The sequence below is a fragment of the Mytilus galloprovincialis genome, chromosome 8, assembly GCF_965363235.1.
Source record: "Mytilus galloprovincialis chromosome 8, xbMytGall1.hap1.1, whole genome shotgun sequence".
Taxonomy (NCBI): domain Eukaryota; kingdom Metazoa; phylum Mollusca; class Bivalvia; order Mytilida; family Mytilidae; genus Mytilus; species Mytilus galloprovincialis.
In genome coordinates, this window is record NC_134845.1 from 27,849,286 (window position 1) to 27,872,574 (window position 23,289).

Here is a 23,289-nt window from a genome sequence, read left to right on the forward strand (position 1 = left end):
CTACTATTATATACGACTGTCATATAAGTGAGAGGTTAAGCTAGCTATAGACAGGTTTAATCCACCATTTTCTACATTAGGAAATACCTGGTCCAAGTCATGGATATGGCAGTCGTTATCCATTTGTTTGGAGTATTGGAGATTGACTTTTCCATCTGAAAAGGGACTTTCCGTTTTGTATTTTCTTTGTATTTTTGTTATTCTACTTTCTACTCATTTAAACAGAAACAATTACATACGGCACAGCTTTTATTTTTAGATGTTTATTTGTATTTGACATCATATAAAATACATAGTTATACCTTCAATATGCAAACAATGATATGAGGCTTTCAACGGGAATTTTCACAGGCCGAAAAATAGTAAACATACTACTTAAGTATATATACAAACAATTGAGGACATATATTTAAATGTTATATGTGTGTTTCCTTTTTATTCATATATTGTTAACATAATGTCAAATATACACGTTCAAAGTGATTAAGAAATAATAACATCTTACATTGTTTTTGATACAACAGTTATCATTAATATGCAATTTGTAACGATTTGGCAAGTGAATGATGCAGATGAAGTTTGTGTTTTCTACTAAAAAAATGTGTTTTCTAAAAGAAATAATAACTTTCCAACTAGCCCTGTAACATAAAGTATCTTAATCCATATTCTAACATGGACGTATCTTTAAGATAGATAAGTATTTGGATTTGTTGAGATATACCTTAGACTTGACAAAATTAAGTCTATAAAAAAAAAAAGATCCTTGTGATAAATATTTTAAAGAGGTAGAATAAATCAAATTAAAAAACCTCGATAATACTGGTAATACAATAAAGGGTATCAATTTTTCTGCACCAAGTAGATCAGGTGTATTCTTGGAAGGTAAAATAGCATAAAACAATCAGTCTAGATCTTTAATGAAATGTGCAAATTTAGAGAGAATTATAATATATTTTTAATATTTCGTCTATCTAACAAAAATTGTGTGTTCTACTTTATTTTCATAACTTTTAAGATTTTACGAATACAGATTGTCTTTACTTGATTTAAAACAAAGATTCGGAGTTACCCATATAATGGGAGGTACCCAGAAAATGTAACTTTTATAAATGAATGTGTTCTAAATTTATTATTTTGTTTCAAAACAAGAAAATGAAGCCGTTAAACTATTTTTTTTTTAAATTTTCTGAAAGCACATTACACATACTATCTTCTCATATTTTATATTAAAATTTCATAGCTTTTGGTTTGTTTCTATCACACAAAAAGCCCCTTGAATCATACCTTTTCTGTTCAAAACATGATATAAACTAAATTTTTTTCAAACAGTAAAAAGATTCTATCGACTTTAATCTTGTACCCCAGTCTACCGTAAAAAAAACCTGACCAAATTAATAGTACACCAATATGAAAGGCATGTGAACTTGCTAGACGATTTCCATATCCCCCCCCCTTTGGGGACTTTGAGTTATATTAGAATAAATAAATTGTGTGTTTTTACTGTCTTCTGATTGGTTAAAATTATTAGTTTTATTTTCAATGTTGTCAATTTTGATGGCGACACGCCCACTTTGACGTTGTGTATTCATACGCCACCATGTGTGTACGTTGTTACTGTTAATATAAATAATATAAACAGTTCTTTGAGCCTTAGTTTTGATAGAAATTTATTTATAATGAATGGCAATAATTTATTTTGATTTTATTGAACCATAAAACTAATTTTTGACTCTTCACATTTTACATAATCCGCTTCGCGGATTATTCAATGTGAAGAGTCAAAAATTAGTTTTATGGTTCAATAAATTCAAAATAGATAATAGTCATTCATTAAATAATGATCAACGAATGCTCATTTCTTTTCTGTTTTCACTTCTGTAAACAATAAAATAGAAGATGTAGTATGATTCCTAAGGAGACACCTATCACCAGATGTAACTACTCAATCTTTAAAAAAGTTAAGCAATAATATAAATACATATTGATGTAGGAATTTTTCATATGAGACAGTAGTGGCATCACTTTGCTTGCAAATTGTCCTTTTTGTTCCCGAGATTTTATTTAGACTAGAATAATATAAACATAACTTGTCACTTAATTTTCACTTTTGTTTAATTACCCTTTATCAAAATTATCTAGTAGTAACTATTAAAACATATAATTGAAGAGTTTCTATTGTTGACGACTGCTATTTATATGATTCTGCTGACAAAATAGTTTTTAGAAATATCATCTTGCAGGTCAACTATGTTATTCGCATTCTCTGTTACTAGATATCAAAAAAATATGGCAGAACTTATCCTTTCAATTAATTTTTAACAAATGCCAGTCATATTATTAAAGTTACTCACTATTATTTACATAAAATGCAAACTCACCTTAAGTTAATAGATAAATGTATATAAGTAATGCAAGTACGTATTAACGCATTCTAATAGGGATTAATTGAATTGCCTTCACTATTAAATTAACAATGAATAAGTCGTTGTCAATATACGTGTTATAGAGTTAAATATGCCAATGAACCCTTTTCATATGAATTTTAATAAAACATTTTTATTTTTTGAGTTACGTCTTTAATGGAATTTCATTTTGAGAGAGTATAAATAAAATACTGATAGCAGGTGGTGTGTAATGCAAATTCATAAAACATATGTGTATATTTATACTGCTGAATATTTTCATGTACAATTGTCCTGGTGCTACTTGTTTACACCATAACAATTTTTGAAAAGTAAAAAAAAAGGTTCAAATGTATAATATAAAGAAATTAATATGCATAATTGAACAAACAATCATTTTGCTAGGACAAAAATAACATTGAGTGTGACTGTTTATTGTCCATTATTTATATAATTAATAAATACTGAAGTCTAAGAGAATTGATTGTCTGATTACAATTTAAAAAAAATACATGAAAATACATATTTGATATATTTTATTGACAGAAACATTTATATTTAATAAATAAAAGTTCCTTAATTACAATGCAATTGTATATTTCTCATAACTTTGAGTTGAATTTCATTTTAAAACACAATCAATAAGATGCGAGACATATTTGAGCAATTGTTAGTTTGGATTTCTATATAATGCCTTATTTGGTGTTTTTTTTTACTGATCATTGCAATTTTTTATGAAATATCAAAGTTTCTCCTAAAGATCAAAAGTTGTGAAAATTCTAAATTCTAAGGAGTTTTTGGAAAGGCAAACTAAACCCTTCAAAAGCTCTTACTAAATAGTTTACCATAGTATGTGTCTATATGAACAAATAAAAAGTGTACCAGATCAGCATCATATTCCACTCGCAAACAAATATTGTTTAGATTATTTAAACATGCCAGTTTTGTATTTTAGAATCTTGATATCTATTCTTACAACTTGAAGGTAATACAGTTAAAAACTTGCGCATATCTATCAATGATTATATTGCAAATCGTTCATGATTTTGTAATGCTTTAAATGCAGACTAATTAAGGCCATTGGTGTACATTCTTTCTCAAAAGATGAGTGTTGTGAAAAGATTGTTGCACCAAGAAGTAAAAAAAGATTGTCATCACATTCGTTAAGACATTGAACTAATGGAAGCAAAACAAAAAAAAGTAGAAAACTATGCATATAAATGATATACAATTCGTTCATTTATGACAGGAATAATTGATCAAAATTACATAAATTTTCAATATCAACCTTGACCCTCCTTAGCAACCTCTAATGATTAAAGCAGTTGAAATATAATGCTAGTTAATGATTGTCATGATAAAGTATAGTTGTTAAAACAGTTCAATATTTCACAAAACAAAATTCATCTATTGTTAGTTAATTCTATAATTCTTCTAGACTTTTTTTAACGACCTTGACTTACCATGAGGGTCTTGTACAGTAGTTAATTATTTAAATGATATACATTCGTCATTATGATTCAGAACTAACCCTTTTCAGAAAAAAATCTTACATGCGATTTTACTAATTTGACAGTTTTTTAAAGTAAATAAACTAATCATAGATACCAGGACTAATTTTTGTATATACGCCAGACGCGCGTTTCGTCTACAAAAGACTCATCAGTGACGCTCGAATCCAAAAAAGTTTAAAAAGCCAAATAAAGTACGAAGCTGAAGAGCATTGAGGACCAAAATTCCTAAAAGTTTTGCCAAATCCAGCTAATGAGATTTGGAAAGGATATGAAACTAAATGTCATACTGTTGTAACAATAAACAATAAGTCAAAAACAACACAATAGTACATTTACTTCATTCATTCGTGGAAACAGTCTTAAAGTCAAACATCGTCTAATCCATCAAATCATTAATTTCTTAACCTTGCAATAACTTCTTTGGAATGTCTACGTATTTCTCATTATCTTCTATAACGATATACCATTCATTTCTGAAAAAGAGAAAAAAGACCATGTAGATATTTAACATAAAAAAAGTGAGGCTTGCTCAACACTTTATTGCATGTGACTGAACCAAAGAAATTAACAACAAAAAATCATCGAAGTCGAAGTGGACACATATTTCTATTATTACACTATATATATAGTTATATCTAATGAATTGATCAGCAATATTTATATTATCAAATTCCAAGTTGTAAGTAACAACAAGCTAAAATTTACTGATACATATTTATTTAACATTTCTTTGTGAGGTACTATTTGAATATATAATTACCAATTTTTTGTTTATGTTGTAATAAGGCTACTTCACAATCTACTGGACCGCCGTTCATGTTAGAAAATGTGGATTCATCAATTGACAATGACTGTACGTATCTTTCTCTATCCTCTTCCTTACTTGGGCCCCAATTTTTTGCTGGTACTGTCAATTTCTTGACTCTCTAAAAAAACATAGTTTTGATTAAGAATTTCTCTTAAAACTATGAATATCTGCGCGTTTAGATAAATATAATTAAATTGTGACTTTTCTGGTTTTTTTTTATTCGTTTGTTTTAACAAATACAGATGTAAGTTATAAATAATATGCTACACACTTGGATAAGTGAAATAGCTATTGGTTAACATTTACACAACCAGAATATTTAACTGAAGTGGAAACTGTCTAACTGACATTGGTTTCAACTTTTTGGCTTGCAATCTCAAAAAAGAAAATAACAAACCGATAACTAAATAGCAATCTCTTTACAACAATAAAATGACACAATTATATACTATTGTATGAATGTTTTAATGTGTTCTAAAAAGCTTACTTCAACTATGGTATCCCCATCAGTGTTAATGATTTGAATAATCATCATGAGAGGAATTGGGACAAGTGAAACCATTCCTAATATCCATCCCAACACTATCGCCCAAGTCGGATAACTTTTTCCGTCATAAGTCACTGGACCTAATGTTATTATACTAAAAAGCCATATTCCCTATATGATAATAAAAAAAAATGAATATCAAATACAGCTTACTGCAGTTTTTATGTACCCATATATATTAAAACTGGGTGATATGAAAATATGTGTCAAAAGGTTTTGTATAACTGTACAATGCCGTTTGTATATTATGATCCTCAATGCTCGTCTACTTTATGAGGACTTTGAAATTTTTGACGCAATCGTCACTGATGAGCCTTATGTAGAAGAAACTACTCGCGACTGGTGTCCAATTCATTAGCCTGTTATCTTTGGTGATTTTCTTCTAAATATTGTTTATGTGATGCCAATCAATTAAAAAGTGTTGATATATGACAAACCTATTTTGATAAATAATAATGAAGTAATAGTATGTTCAAAATAAACATATTTATATGAATGATTTTAAAAAAATTGTATAACTCAAGGTAGATGTTTAAAGCATTGGAAATAAAAAGCCTTCTTTCCCATCAGTTCTAGCAGAACTTGGTAGACTTCACTAATCACAGTCTACAAATTTAACCAAAAATAATGGCATTCTAGTTATTGACCGTCTGGATTACATTCACTGCTATGTGTTTTTAATTAACATGTCTTTGGCGTGGTTTAATATATAATATATGAATGGTCATGCACATTCAAAATATGCTTTATCTTTTTCAAGTATAGTGTGGCAGTAAATATTAATTTCAAGAAATGACCTTGTTGGTTATGTCTATATAGTTTTAATAAAATTACAAATAATAAAAGAAACCCTTAACTTACAAAAATAACAGCTGGTGTAACATATCTCCACATATAATGCCAGATTGCATGTGGCTTATATCCAATCATCAATTCAATGTCTTTGTAAAACCTTTCTGTTCCTAAATTGATATGAAGAAAAATTTCAATTAAAATAATTTATTTCTACTTTTTTTTAATGTAAGCACTTTACAGCGCATCTGGTGCAAGAAAATTGGTACCGTTAATTTTATTACAGAGGATGCTATAACATTTATGATTTAACACTTATTCATTTCTGAATATATAAGCTTCACACTTTTGATTATTAACATTAAAGTAATAAAAAAAATGTAACCACCGAATGTTTTCGGCTGATATATGAATAAATAATGTACGCTTACCATAAATCCATGCAATAACAACACATTCTAAAAGTGAAATCATCATCAGAGAGAAACTTGCACAATACCAGTCCATAATCTGTAGAACATATATTCCTCCCTGGAATATATAAACATACGCTAATTTAGCAGTTATCAGACTACCACAAAACCAGGTTCAACTCACCATTTTTTTCTTTAAAAATGTCCTGTATCAAGTCAGAAAAATGGCCATTGTTATATCATAGTTCGTTTCTGTGTGTGTAATATTTTTACGTTGTGTTTCCGTTGTGTCGTTTGTTTTCTCCTATATTTGAGTGTGAATTCACATTATGTATCACTCCACAGTTAGGTGTGTAGTTTCGCATTATGGCCCCTGTGGATTTTTCAAATATGAGAGCTAGTGTGCAATTAAATTCATTTTTGGATAGCTGAGTATTAAAATAGCCTTTGTATCTGGTTTATATGAACATCAAGATTATGTAATGTATGTAATATAGGCTGTTTTCTGTATGACAGTCCGTATTTGCATGTCCCTACCATACATTGGTCCGGCAATTATTGTAATGTTTTTTTTCCAACATTTTATTGCACGAACTTTGTGATTGGATTTTACGAAAAAATTATCATTAGGAAGATTTTATGAAAACAGTTTCTAAAAAGGTATAACTCAAAGGCATTGAACTTCTAGTTTGATCCAAATTTTGAGGAGATATGTGACATGTCCAACCCCATTTTTTGCAATATTTTATGGTAAATAAATGCAGAATGTTGCCATGGATATATATAAAAGGAATTAATTTTCACTCTTTTAACTTTTGAAAATCAAATCTGTGGAATATACTGATTACATACATATGCACATGTACAACACAAACAGTTAGGTTAATGTATTAGAAATCCAAGACTAGGAGATGATAAAACATTTTGTGGCTCATTTTTAATTTGATTTTCTAACTGTGGAGTGCTACCTTACTATAAGACGTGTCACGGTACTTTTCTATCCCAAATTCATGTATTTGGTTTTGATGTTATTTTGGTTATTCTCATCGGATTTTTGTCTAATGCTTATTCCGTTGCTGTGTGTGCTACATTTTAATGTTGTGTTGCTGTTCTCCTCTAATATTTAATGCGTTCCCCTCAGTTTTAGTTTGTTACCCCGATTTTGTTTTTTGTCCATAGATTTATGAGTTTTGAACAGTGGTATACTACTGTTGCCTTTATTTACAAAATATTGTTATTTTAAAGTAATCTATTCCAGTCAACATGATATATGATAAAAGTATTAGAAACAATTGATATTTCTATGGGTACTAACTATGCTCCCCTCCTTATCATCTTGTTCCGCAAAACATACGAGGTCAAAAGTTTGGTGACTATATTGATGGCATCTTTCAATTCGATGGCCCCTACATAAACATTTATTATAATTTCTACATAATTACGTGACACAAGAAATTAATTCATAAACAGGAATATCAAGTTTTATCAATAATATATTTTAACTCGTAATTAATCAAAAATTAAATTGAATTGATTTAACCATGTGTTGAAATCTGAGATGCGTCAGATGGAATTCGACATTATGCAAGTGCAAATATATATGTTCACGTATAAGTCTTTGATTGAGTTTGGAACAATCAAATAGGAAATAAAAGATGACTTTTGTTTTTCGTATGGTTCTTATTACAACTCAAATTTCAAACATTTACAGACTTTCCGCACAGGTTTTCCTTAACCCGAAATAAGTGAACAGATGTTTTGATATTCATTTGCATTAGGGTAGTTTCTATCCGGCGCAGCTCACGTGTCAAATTACCTGTGTAATACATGGTAATCCAAGAAGAAACTCAACGAAACACCCAACCGCAGCAAGAAGTACTCGCTTACTTCTAAGTAAGCTTGGATATTCGTCAATAAATGAACTTATGCCAGTCTCAAACATTCCAAACTAAAAGTAGAAATTAATTACCTATGCTTGAAAACAGAAATTACAAATTTCTAACAATATGCAGATGATCAGTTTGATATAAATTTAACCAGAAAAGATATATAAACTGTTTAAGTCGAATGCTTAATTCTACAGATAAAAAGGAAAGAATATAATGCTAAAGCTCTGAATAAGTTTTAAATCTTGATTACATATTAAAAACATGGTATATATACATATACATATATAAATGAATGATTGGATTATGTCAGTAAAATAAAAAAGACTGTTAATGGAGGGTGGTGGTACAAGTTCCTGAAAACTAGGCTTAATGTCCATTACATTATTGATGTATGTTACACAACAACCGAGAGAAAAAAGTTAATTTATCTAAAAATGAAAGAGGAATATAAAATAGACAGGACAAGTTTTCATAGTATAATTCTTTAAACAGAAATAGTGTATTGCAAACCACATTCTGTATAACATTGACCAAAGAATGATATGTATCTTTGATGAGTTTTTGACAGTATAGAAAAATGTATGAAATAACATCAAGATTCTAAATCTAATATGTGTATTATGTAAGGACTTGAAAATTGTTTGTATTAAAAGCAAATAATTCAACAATTGTCCGAATGACGTTGATAAATGACAGAGACAAATTCTAGTGTATAAATTTTCAATTTTCCAGACCTTTATTTTTAGTAGAAATTTAGTTGTTCATTTTAATACCTCATCACAACAATAAAAAAAAAACTTTTGAGACGTTGTTGCCTGTCGTCAGTCAACGTACCATAGATGAGTCTGCTTCACCTGTCTTTGGAGAATTAAGAACATGATCAATATCATTCCGGATTTATATCCTCATAACCATTAAGAAGAAAACATTTCAACATATAGGTTTCTAAGGTTTAATCTGAGTTTAAAAAGGATAAAAGAAAAAATTAAAAAATCAAATTAAAATAATGAAAAAGAGAAAATGAAAAATGTCGTATTTCTATTTTAAACCGTTTAACCAATTTAAATATTAAGCAATTTTGAGGATTTTTTTTTCTTATTTTTTTCACCTAACAGTGACAAATCTGCAAGTTAATAAAACCTTTTAAAAACATTAACTATTCTAAGATGGTTATTAAAAAGAACTCTGGTGTTATTAGATATATACAGTGGTTATTTCTTTTACTGATGCTTTCTTAAAATCTCAACGGCAGACGAATTTGTGCTTTTGCGAGAATTTTCAAACTGGCACAAAATAATAAAGTTATTCGTTTATAAATACAGTTATTCAAATGTCCATCAAAAACGAAAATATTTTCAGGTCAGATTTTTATTGATTTTAGCGCCTACCTTGTATGATTTTTCAAATGTACAGATAAGCATACGAAGCGAAGAAGGATTTAAATCATTGACAATTCTCGGTAGTATTAAAGATAAGAATAAATGCATTTTTCAACATCTGCATACAATAACGAGCATATTGTACAGGATCACATGCATGAATGTTACAAGCATATTGTTATTTTCCAATTGGCAAAGGCAGGTTCAGCTAGCTAAATATGAACAATATCATGAAAAAAGTATGTTTGATTTATTCAGAACTATTTTTAGATTTCCACTTTCTTAATTCATGTGTAAACGTATTGATAGTAGTTTGTCTTGACGGAAAGTTGAAACATGTATGACAGTCAAAACATCGTATTATTTTGTTCATAAAAATATAAGATTTACCGCAATGAAAAGGATTTCTTTTTCGGCTCTTTTCATACATACAAATCTGGATTAATAACTCATCCTTTTAAACAAGACAGTAATAGTGTGAGGACACAAACGACAGCCAATGCTTATAAAAACGGAAGATTCTCAGCACTAGCCAACTCATGTTTTTTTGCACACCCTTACCCAAAAAAAATACCTTAGCGCAATTTTTGGCATGTATATAATGTGACCCGATCAAGAATTTTTCGTTTGCTGAATCATATAAAAACCAACAGTAGATTTCCTTGTAATTGGAGAACAGATTTGCCAAATAATCTACTGTTGAGTTAGAAAATCCATTGTATTTCGAATAATTCAAAGGATTCATAAATATAATTATATCAATGTTATTTCAAGTCATCAGAGAAGTGGTGATTACTGGCCTGCATAGTATTTCTATTAAAAAATGTCAAAATTACATTTTGGGGGGACGCAACTCAAAAATGCACATATTGGTTTATTGTTTTACACGTTGGAAACACTTTTGTAACTTATAGCAATTTAATGATTTCATTATTTAAAGCACTATGAAAATTTGACTTTCTCAAAAGAATCGGAATTTGTAGCATGGAAATAACACCAAAGATGTTTTTTTTATGTTATATAAATTAAAGATTCATACAACATTCATCAATATTTCCCATCATTTCTATCGTATATGATTTGGGAATTTGAGATTATCGTAAAATTAAAATTCAAATCTTACCTGGCTATCTAATCCTATGGTGAATAGCATAAGAAAGAACAAAACTGCCCAGAGTGGCGAGAAAGGTAGTTTAGCAACAGCCTCAGGATAAGCAACAAATGCAAGACCAGGACCTAAAAAACAATAACAAAAAATTAAAGAATTACTGTAAAATGATAATGTTAAAAAGATGTTAATGTACACAATTTAACTAAAAAGATCTTGGCCCTAAAGTATGGGAAAGCCTTGTTGAGGATGGTAAAATTGAAGGTTATTCGAGAAAGTTAACATTCATATCAAATACGATATTGTAAATAACATGAATGCAAATAATTCTTTATGATTTTGGTGCGTCCGAAGTTATTTTCTATATTCGACGTCGACAAAAAAGCCTAAAACAAATAAAATGAAAGCCAAGGTATGTATTTGGTTTTGATGTTATATTTCTTATTCTCATAGGATTTTGTCTAATGCTTAGTCCGTTTCTGTGTGTGTTACATTTTAATGTTGTGACGTTGTTCTCCTCTTATATTTAATGCGTTAGTTTGTTACCCCGATTTTGTTTTTTGTCCATTGATGTATGAGTTGAACAGTGGTATACAACAGTTGCCTTTATTGAACTAATACTACGGGAGCTCAAATACAAGAATGTATCTGAATATTTAGATAAAACCATCTGTGGTCAACTTATTTTAGGATGTTGAAACTTAGATTCCTTTACAATTTTTAAATATATCAACGGAAATATTTGAAAAAATGAATTGTATAAATCGTGTGAAGATACTCTTACTACGATATAAAAAGAAGATGTGGTATGACTGACAATGAGACTCTCCACAGAAATTAACAACTATAGGTCACCGTACGACCTTCAACAATGAGCAAAGCCCATACCGCATAGTCAGCTATAAAAGATCCCGAATTGACAATGTAAAACAATTCAAACGAGAAAACTCAATATGGCAAGTGATTCATGTATTACAGGAGTCCTTGTCTACGCATTCGGTTTCGCTGATTTTTGGATGTCATGCGATTCCCTCCGTTTTGTTTCTTATGATTAGTTTAGTGACCACAGTTTCATAAATTTACATACTACCATCAACTAGGCTATTACATAATAATCTGAATGGGAGTTTATTATGGTTAAAGAGCCTTAATTATTTAGTGCGGTTTTTTTTTGTAAGAGAACCATTTTTGGCATATAACCCAAAATACTCTTAAAAACAAATATACAGAAATTAAACTGGATAGTATTGAAAATTTTAAATATATATTAAATACCTTGTTTAACAACTTCGTCTACAGTTGTACCCGCGGTATGTGCCATAAATCCCAAAACAGAGAAAATCACAAATCCTGCAAATATGCTAGTGCCACAATTGATAATGGGAACTATCATAGCGTCTCTGAAAACATATAGAAATGAAATACAAAATATATTAGGCTCACATATACAAACTATGGGATCTTAAGCTGATGAAATCAAATGCTATCAATGAAACAGATTTTGGATATTTTTTTTTAATTTAGAGGAACTAATTGTTACAGCAACAATATGTGAGTATCCAATAAGGTTTTTCAATGCACCATAGGAATATGAATTATAGTGCAAATATATGGAATTAATTTTGAATGGTCATGACACACATTGTATTACGAAAAAACAAACAACATGTTGCAGCATGTTTTGCTGTACGATTTAAATATAACATACCATAGGTTATATGTAAATAAATCATCATTATGAGACTTAATGTGTAAATGACCGTAAAGGTTATTTGGAATTTTGATCTTGAACAAAAGGAAAAAAAAACAGTTTGAGGCGTGACAAAAACTATGTGATGCTTAATTGATTTGAATATTTGACCGACATCCTATAATGCCCATTGATGTTTACCTGTACGCATTATTATGGAAATTATTGTAACTGGCCATTGTAATCAGACCACCCCATGCCATTCCAACAGAGTAAAATATTTGTAAGGCAGCATCTCCCCATACCTAATTATATAAAACAAAATAATCAAAATTAGTTTATGTGGACAGTTCTGTTAAAAGTAATATTTTGTAATGCATTTGATTGCATATTAAATCTAACATTCACGCTATACTACTGATCACACAAAACAAAATCAAAAGCTATGAAGAGATCAACATACAACAAACATAGACATCGCCATCAGGATATACCTAGTCAAATACTATACATACAGTACCACTTTTAGTCTACATACAAAACAAAAACAACAAAATAACGCTCAATTTTCAAACAATTTATGTTTTTAATGTTTGTTTGGTGTCTGCAAAATTTTCACAACTTCACAACTTGAAACTCAAGGTTTTAAAGTATCCTTGAAAGAAGTAACTGGCTTGTTTGGAAATCATTAAGGGAAACGAAAACCCTTTAATATGGTATCTAATTGGAAATACATACTTCATATCAAGGTGCTGCCGGAATGTGACAACATACAAATGGCAAGTTAACAATTAGGAACCTGAATTATCTCTTTTGTAGTAATGTTTTTTTCTCAACCGACCAAAATTGATGTTATTCACGATATGATTAAGACTGAACTGTATTTTTTGTATCCTTCATTTTCTTTTCGATGGTACTGATGAGTTCAACAATATGTTATCAATCGAGAAATCAATCATCTTAGTACTTTAAATTTCAGGGATTTTTTTTTACAAAATTCGATGTATACCTCCTTCAGACAAGATAGTTTTATGTTTTATGTTTTATGTTAAAACATACCTTTAATTTACAACTTAAGTTAGCATTCCATTGTATTTTTCACATTGGGCTTAATAAAAGTAAAATACTATAATCTAAGGAAGACAGGCCACGTTATAAAATCGCAAACCTCTCATTTAAAATAACTAAACTGTTGTTGCTACATGAAAATAACACATGAAAACTTACTTGATAATCTGCTAATTTCTCCCATCTAGGAATAATGTAAAACTTGATGCCTTCTACAGCTCCCGGTAGCTGTATGCCTCTAATTAATAGTGCTATTAGAACAAGATATGGAAAAGGAGCAGCAAAATGCATCACCTGTTTAAAAAAAGAACTTATCAACTTCAGTTTCAAGTATAAATAATGTTAAAGCGTGATACATCTTTATCAGAACATCAATATCTATTCAAAGAGACGGCTTGGAAGATAATTTAACAAATCAGAACATAGTGTTTTGTAAGGTTTGGAAGACATTTAAATATTTTGGTGTGTCTTTTCAATCTACAAGCAAGTAAATATTTTATGAAAGGCACACTTTATATCATTGTCAACATATTTAACACATATTATCGCTTAGAACTATGAATATTCAAGTCTTCAAAATGAAGCGCTCCAAAGATAAAAATTCCAAAAAAGTTAATATAAATAAATAAGATCTATTATAATCTCATAAAAAGACGACAAAGGTCTTTCTTTTTCTTTTCGCTCAAAATAAAAAAAAGGAAAAGATATGTATGAGTTGGGAGTCGTCATACATCTAAAAATAAACTGGGAAATGATAAATCCTCCAAAGAAACTGAACTTTAATTGCTGTCCTTTTTTGACAGTTGCAATGACGTCTTCATGAATGGAGTAAAAGGCTAATTTCCAAGAATAAGGCTATGCATTGAGAAAAATGTATGACTTCACAGCAGGAACAACATAGTAACTTAACATCGACATTAGCAGTTTCCTTAGCTAACAATATATAACCGAGACTTATGCTATATTGTTATCAACATATTAAATATTAAACTGTGTGAAGCAGTCTAGGTATGTTCATCAATCATTTTCTTTCTGAAAAGAATGCTGTTGTTTTTTCTCGGAAATTCGGAATAACATTCGTTTTTACTTTCTTTGAATTATCCCGAAAGTATGAAATTGAACACATCTGGGCGTTTGTTGACAATATCATACTAAGCACCTATGTAAAAAAAAAATTTCTCTTGATGCTATATTGAATTAATTTTTAGAAAGACTCATATATCTTGTTGCATTTATGAAAACAACACGACTATCATTTTTCCTACCATCTCATATCTTATACTACTGGCATGTTTGTGGTCTTACTAACATAGTGGTGTTTTTATGACATTATGATCAAGATACTACAAAGCACCTTTCTGATGCATCATTTCCTGTCAATTGATGTTCAGATACAATTGTAAACATAACAGATTACGTGACAGTTGACGAAATAATAAGTTAAGCTGTCAAAACTATGATAATCTACTACATATTTATTGTTCCACGAGGGAAAGAAATGTACCTCACTGAAAAGTAATGAAGTCATACATAATAATATACATTTTATTAATCTATATGGAAAAGATAATAATTTGTATATTTTGCACATTGTCGTTAAGAACTTTTATATGTAAATTTGTTTATGCGGAAGAACATTATCATATTCTCCATATGCAAACTAAAAGGAGATCAATAATCTTTTCATTCGTAAAATAAATTTATTTCTCACCTTTCCAAGAACTTTTACACCCTTGAACAGGCATAGGAACACACATAACCATGCTAGAGACAAACAAATAAAGAGCTGCCATCTTAAACGTCCACTGTCTTCAATACCATCAGTAATAGCAAGTACGTGATTCCTATAAAACATATAGTTTACACATGAGTTATTACCTAAATAGCTTATTGTTGTATCTTAAAATTGATAAGTATTAAAATTTGGTTCGTGTTGTTCAGTCTTTAGTTTTCTTTATTGGTTAGTGTGTTGGTCTTTTTCTTCTTTTAACCATAGCGTTGTCAGACATATTAATTTGAATGTCCCTTTGGTATTTTTCCTCTCCATTTTAGAAAATCTTATTAGAATTGAATTTTTAAAAATTGAGAAAGTAATCGATTAAAACAAAAAATTTGCTATGAAACGAAGATAGGTTGAAACTTTCTCCAGGGAATATTGTAATTTAAGTCTGTCTTGAATAATAAAAAAACCCTTATAGATCCGTTTAAAGGAGACAAGAAAATTAATTGTGTCTTTTAAAAACAGATAAACTTACTCCCAAAACTGTTCACTGGCTGTCATTTTTGTATGATTGGCACTCGTTATATTCAATGATGTGATATTTAATACTTCTTCAAGCCCATCAACGCATCTTTCATCGTTCCAGGAATTGTAACAATGACTCCATGGTAGTACATTTTTAAATGACATGAATAAATAATAAATCGTCCAGGCAACTATCACATTATAATAGATACAAACAATTGCTGAAACTACAACCATACCCATTCCAACACCTGTTTAAATTACAAAACAAAACGTATTTATGAAAATATAAATGAAAATGCATAGAATTAAATTCTTAACAAAAAGAGAAAGATACAATGGTTTGACCGTTATGGAATATCCGTTTCACAGATGATATCGGATATGTTCCGTATGTCGTAACTACAATCCCGTTCCCTTTTCACGAATGTGACCTACCGAATTAGACTATTCATCCCTATTTGTGACATTTTTGCCTATTGTTTTTGTTTGTTTTGTTCACACATCGTTGTCAATATGATGGAATCTGATGCGACTGTCATACAAGTGAGAGGTTTAGCTAGCTTTAAAACCAGGTTTAACCCACCATTTTCTACATAAGAAAATGCCTGTACCATGTCAGGAATATGACAGTTGTTATCCATTCGTTTGATGTGTTTGAACTTTTGATTTTGCCATTTGATTGGGGACTTTTCGTTTTGAATTTTCCTTGGAGTTCAGTGTTTTTGTGATTTTACTCTTTTTTAACAAAAGATTAAAAGATTCATTCAGTTACATATCCTATTAAACACCTTTCTTTTGCACAACGTTACACTTTCGACGCTACTATGCTCACATGCCTTACATTTGTCAAAATGTGACAACATAAAAAATTGTCACACGTTTAAATTTTAAAAAATCAAAAAATGATTGGGTCCTCAATGCTCTTCAACTTTGTAGTTGTCTTTGGCTTTCTAAGTTATTTAATCTGAGCGTCACTGATGATTCTCATGTACACGAAACGAGTGTCTGGCGTATCAAATTATAAGACTGGTACCTTTGATAATTATTGCCATCGTCTTAATTGTCACAATTGTTTGGAATTTTCGGCTTTTAAAGTTCTTTAACTTCTTACTTTACTTGGCCTTTTAACTATTCGATTTGAGCCCAACAAGTGATTCTGATGTATATCATTCGCGAGCTTGGGAACTAAATAAAAAGCCTAGTATTTTTTATGTGTTTTCACGTAAAAAAAAATTGTAATATGCATATTACTAAATGGCGCTTAACTTGGCTGTATAAAGAAACGATATATAAACACACCATCTGCCTGGTAAACGTCACTGATGAGTCTTTTGTAGACGAAACGCGCGTCTGGCATACTAAATTATAATCCTGGTACCTTTGATAACTATCGTAAAATCAAAGTCATATCCAATTGCGTTTGTTATGGCCATGACATTGCAAGACGTTATTTGATATCGATATGTGTCAGAGTAGACTTATCTCTAGTGAGTAAATTAATTGTAGGTGGTTCCAAAAGATTGATTAAATGTTCAGAAGACATTTGTTTTAAGAACACTATATTACTATCTTACCTTTAAACAATGGACAGAATCGCCATATAGTAACAGGGCTCAGACTAGAAAACTGCCCAATGGATACTTCCAAAAAGAAAAGGGGGACTCCACAAAGAAGTAGAAATATGATATATGGAATGAAAAAAGCGCCTGAAAAATAATGAATATAAAAGTATTAAGCGTAAAGATTGTAAAAATACACATATATTTATACTGTTGTTCATTTCAGACTCGCATATGTTAACTGGCTTCATCTAAATGTGTAGATATTTACTTGAATGTGATGTGAATCTTATAAAGGAAGAAAACATAAAATTCTGGAACATAAGTATGTTGAGGTCAACAGAGGCGTATACAATTCTATCAAGAGAGTTCAGTTCCATACAAACGATCCCAGCCAATTTTCCTTCTCAGACTATTGTAGTCAGTCCTGATTTATAAACGTTTATTTCTATCTATGAAACATTGAATGCTCTATGCTTATGATAGCATAGAAACTATTTTCTTAAAGATGTAATTTTATTTGAATTCAACCAGTTTCTTTTATATAATGTAATCTAACGGTATATACATCCAACGTATAGTCGTTTATGTCGTTTACGATGAATGGGAATACACCCAGCTTCAGACACACGGAAAAACACATGCTTTTTTTGCATAACGAATTATAAGCGTAGTATATTGTATATTGATGGGTTTTAAAACAATTAGATTGAGGCTGGACATGTCCAACCCGATTGTATTACAGGCCTAGCTAGTAGCAAATAATATTTTGTTACGCTTTTTTTTGTGGAAATTTACTAAACATGTTTTAATTCAATTCGAAAAGTATGGTCGTATCTAAAACAAATTTCGAATCTTTGTTTGCTCACAAACTTCGAACTTGATTTGAACTATTTTGTTTCAAACACAACTTTTGAACTTCACGTGAAACTAGAATAACGAATTTTATGCCTGGTATCATTGATGAGTTTTTTCATAACCGCAAATTTGGCTATCAAAAGATTTGTTGTTTGATAACGACATTCAATTATAACCTGAACGCTGAATTCATTTCACTATAAATCATTCATTAAATCAATGCTGTTAAGCATATTTTGATATTTCTCGCAAAGTAAAAGGATTATCCAACAAGTTAAATAAGTCGAATGTTGACTCAATGCAATAAACAAAAGCGACTGCCTATATATATATTTTTTTCTGTTTAGTATTAAATTTATATTAAGATCCATTTTGTTACATCTTGTGATCAATTTTATTTGGCAATCGCCAATGGCAGGCAGTCAGCAGGGTTAAAGAACATCAGTTGTTCGACCTGTTAGTCAAATGCGTTTTGTTTAAATATACTTTTTCACTTTTTTGGTCTTTTGGAAAATGTTGTTTGTGCTGTTTTTAGAACCTTCTACAACGAAATTTGTTTTACATGCACACGTATAAAAATTGCGGTTTTTATCCAACGCAATCGTAGGTTTGAACGTAGTTTTCAATTTAGACTCGTATATATATAATTTCCATACATTTCGGCCATTACGGCCTTCTTCATTGGAATAAATTACAACATTGAAACAACAATTACATTGCTTGGATACATTACGTTATAATAACTTTTATGACGTTCATTTGCCGCGTTTTTCGCTTTTTTAATATAAATATTTTTATTATCGTTCATACAATAATATTTCAGCCTTTACCAGACAACGCAATAATGTTTTGTTTAGATGCAACTAAATTATATCCAAGCATACCAAGAAAAGAAGCGCGAGAAGCATGCAAATCAGCACTAGAAAATCGAACTAACACATCAGTCCCAACTAAAGATGTTCTTAAAATGATGGATTTAGTCACTGAAAACAATAATTTTAGCTTCAACGGAAAACACTTTTTTACAAACCGAAGGAACAGCTATTGGTTCCCATCTAGGCATGAATTATGCTTGCACCTACCTCGGACAATTGGAAGAAAATTTATTTCAAAACAGCAATTTACAACCATTTTCATATTGGAAATATGTTGATGACATCTCAGGGATATGGGAACATGGTTTAGATAAACTAAAAAAAAATCACGAAATGTCAAACAGTTTGCATCCGCGAATTAAACAGAAATGCGTTACTCAACTGAAAAAATTGAATTCCTTGATGTGTTTGTACACATAGAAAACGGACAACTTAAAACAGATCTTTATACAAAATCAACAGATAACCACCAGTACTTACATGTGTCGTCAAGCCATCCAAAAAGAATTTGCTCAACAAAAGAAAATTACAAAACAAGAAGAGAAGAAATAAAAACGCACCTAAGAAAACGTGGATACAATAACTCGTCCACTGAAGTTCAATTGAAAAAAGTCGACAATTTAAACCGAGAAGATCTATTACAGTACAAACCGAAGAAAGAAAACAACAGGGTACCCTTAGTAATTACTTTTTCCAAAGAGCTTCCAAATGTACATTAAATTCTTAGAAAAAATCTTAAAATTCTCCATCAATCCGAAAGACTAAAGAAAATATTCCCCGATCCGCCTATCGTGGCATTTAAACGTGATAACAACATAAAAGACATCTTAGTGCACAAAAAGCATAATTTACTATTTTATAAACAAACTAATGGATGTGGACCATGTGGTAAGCATTGTGCATTATGCTCACATATAAATGATACCAAGGTATTTTGTGACAACACCGGCAAAGAATATACCATTCAGGGACAAATAAATTGTAAAACCCTAGGCGTGGTATATGCAATTAATTGTACAAAATGTGAAAAAGTTCTATATGTAGGACAAACGTGTGATACACTATATCAACGAATGCTATTGAACTTTTCAAAAATACGAACAAAGAAAACAGAAGATCCAGTAGCCAACCATTTCATTCAGAAGAATCATTCAATGACAAATTTAAAAGTTACCACCATAGAAAGAGTATTTGGGACAAAAACTTACAGATAAAAACTAAAGAAGCCTTTTGGATAAAAAAATTAAAAACTTTAGAACCTGAAGGACTCAACACAATGTATGAACGATAATAAAAATATTTATATTAAAAAAGCGAAAAACGCGGCAAATGAACGTCATAAAAGTTATTATAACGTAATGTATCCAAGCAATGTAATTGTTGTTTCAATGTTGTAATTTATTCCAATGAAGAAGGCCGTAATGGCCGAAACGTATGGGAATTTGTGTTATAGTTTTTATTATACAACCATTCAGAGACTTTATATATATATTACATGTGAGTTGGCTTTTCTATGTCATCTTTTCATTACACAAATAATTGTTGATACAGTTGAAATTTTTGCGTTTCTTGTATTCGACTTATTTGATGATGAATATTATTATTTACAAATAATATCAAATACAAAATCGTTGTAAAAAAAGCAATGCATTACTGGATTATTTGGTTTAATCACTAACCTCCTCCACTTTTATAACATAGATACGGAAATCTCCAGATATTTCCTAATCCAACTGCATATCCGATGCATGTAAGGAGAAAATCCATTCTTCCTTGCCAACCATCACGTGCTTTTGTATTAGGAACAGGTGGCTGTTCCATCTTTTCCATGATTACAGAATCGGTATCTTTAAAACTGTCATTACTTGACATATTAGTTTTAATCTACAGAAGGAGACACAATAGTTTGATAATTTTTCTAACAAAAGTTGTTTTTTTAGCAAATTCGGATGACTGTCATATATATTCTAAAATCTAAATGACACTTTCTCTAATGTGCTTATATACCAGCGTCTGAATGACCCTTTGAAATATACTTATACACACTTATGAGAAACCAGCTTTATCTAGAATATTCAGGTACATTAGATGCAGTTCAAGTACCGCTACTTAAGATATTTACATCAACACATTTAGTATTTACCTGGCCGTATTACTTACCCTGATTGTCTTAATGATGTTTGCATTACATTTCGATTATTTGAGTGCGTACTTGCATAACACATAAGTTTGTTTGTTTGTTAGCTGTACTATCAATACTGTGTACCTATTTACAGTACGAAAACATATTGTCCAACATAGGTTTTACAATAATACTTTTGTTACTTTTAAAAAGGTAGCAAACGAAATTTGTTTTGACTAGATAGTAGACCTAGCAAATAGGCAAACTAAATTAAACTACTCTTTCTACACATTAAACTAAGTTTTTTTAATGAATGTATTAACATGTTAAAAATAATTTTATATACCTTCTTCGATGCATAATATTTCGACCACAGAATTGTTGAATACATATCTTCAATTGTTAGAGGAATGCAATTTGTTCAATCTGAAAATTGTATATCTATCATTGCAATTTTAAAGTTGAAAACTACCGCGAAAGTGTTAAACAGGCTTAACACTGTAAATCAAATGTTTAACGATGTTGCTCAAATGAGTGAATCAAATTTACAAATGAAATTTCAATCATTGGAAAGAAAAGATTTTCGATCCATAAAGTAAGTAAAATCAAAGACAGAGTTACTTAATTTAGGTATTATTGTATAAACTCACTTACTACTTTTCGAGCTGAAATCCTTATCACTAAAGCTTACAAGTAAGACAACAATTCATACATAACTACATTGTGTAGTGCTTTATTTTTTGTTTGACATGTTTGGTGTAATGCCAACTGTGCATGCATTGGCGATGTTTGTTATTCTTAATAATTAAGTACATTGACTTTCTGATCTTTTATATTGGTGTCATAACAATAAGGGCACCAGCCTATTGTTTGTACTGTTCCTATCACTTCCACATTCCCTCTGACCATGAACTACGACTACCGGAAAAAAGTTATATAACAAAAATACCGAACTCAAAAGAAAATACAAATCGGAAATTCCCATATCAAATGTTAAAATCAAAAGCTCAAAAACGAATGGAATACAACTGTCATTTATCTGTCGTCAAACATATATTACATGTTCACTTACGACTTGCAGATTATACTTTGGCTATAAGAATGGCCTGTTTATCATACAGTAATACAATACAATAAAAAAAAATACTTTCTTAATTCTCATCTGCAACACTGAACCCTGGCGTGTTAATAATTATTGTTTGAAGAATATAGTTTACATAGTACAACGTAATATGAATGACGACGTACATCCCTAACGGTTCTCCTTCTGAGATGATATTGCACGATTGCATTACATTTTTTGTATTATGAATGACGACGTACTTCTCTAACTGTTCTCCTTCCGAGATGATATTGCACTATTGCATTACATTTTTGTAATATGAATGACGACGTACTTCCCTAACGGTTCTCCTTCTGAGATGACATTGCACTATTGCATTACATTTTTTGTAATATGAATGAAGACGTACTTCCCTAACGGTTCTCCTTCTGAGATGATATTGCACTATTGCATTACATTTTTTATATTTACATAGAACTGTTTTGCTAGAATACCGCAAAATGATTAGACAATTATGAAATAATCTCACTGACATTATAAAAACAATACTAGTATTCAAATTATTCAAAAAGAACATATAAGTTTACGTAACATTAGGATAATTTCAAATAACCTAATTCACCTTTAATGATATATTTTAACTAAGTGATCATTTTCAAAATTATATTGAATATAAGAAAACATTAGGTTGACATTCCCTTTTGGAGTAATACTTTGCTGACCTCAGACGTTTTGGAATTTCTGTTTCAGACTTTTTTAAGAATTGCTCGTTAATTCAAAGTTATTTAAACAATAAACAAAAAGAAGATTATAGCACAAAGCTTTCTTTGTAACAAAATACACCCTCTTGCGCTAAAAATGGGAACACTTTATTTACTATTTGTTCCTTTTTCCTTGTTTTTGTTTAAATCAATTTACAATATATCGACGTTCATTTTTTAAAGAAGTTTTATG

General features: G+C 30.1%; 1 protein-coding gene across 3 annotated transcripts; it reads right to left on the reverse strand.

Moving 5' to 3' along the window:
* Positions 1–247: 247 nt before the first annotated feature.
* On the reverse strand, positions 248–22,012 carry LOC143085475 (sodium- and chloride-dependent glycine transporter 1-like). Of its 3 annotated transcripts, none has more exons than XM_076261840.1 (15): positions 21,927–22,012; positions 20,830–21,034; positions 17,433–17,564; positions 15,866–16,106; positions 15,322–15,454; positions 13,770–13,904; positions 12,744–12,847; positions 12,128–12,252; positions 10,868–10,980; positions 8,293–8,424; positions 6,495–6,594; positions 6,133–6,233; positions 5,212–5,382; positions 4,677–4,842; positions 248–4,389 (listed from the first exon to the last, which is right to left on the reverse strand). In XM_076261840.1, the coding sequence occupies exons 2-15, from the start codon at positions 21,020–21,022 to the stop codon at positions 4,367–4,369; spliced, it is 1,869 nt and encodes a 622-aa protein (XP_076117955.1). In that variant the 5' UTR covers positions 21,023–21,034; positions 21,927–22,012; the 3' UTR covers positions 248–4,366. The 3 variants fall into 3 exon arrangements, with proteins under 3 accessions (XP_076117955.1, XP_076117954.1, XP_076117953.1); XM_076261839.1 differs by having other exon boundaries at positions 21,923–21,997; XM_076261838.1 differs by lacking the exon at positions 21,927–22,012 and having other exon boundaries at positions 20,830–21,124.
* Between the last annotated feature and the right edge of the window lie 1,277 nt (positions 22,013–23,289).

What these genes read in the sequence shown, in the direction of transcription:
- LOC143085475 (XM_076261840.1), bottom strand. Translation starts at nt 21,022, where the DNA reads ATGTCAAGTAATGACAGTTTTAAAGATACCGATTCTGTAATCATGGAA. An exon ending in GTGTAAAAGTTCTTGGAAAG is followed by an intron (nt 13,905 to 15,321) that starts GTGAGAAATAAA and finishes TTTTTTAAACAG; the next exon opens with GTGATGCATTTTGCTGCTCC. An exon ending in ATGGGGATACCATAGTTGAA is followed by an intron (nt 4,843 to 5,211) that starts GTAAGCTTTTTA and finishes ATGTTTTTTTAG; the next exon opens with AGAGTCAAGAAATTGACAGT.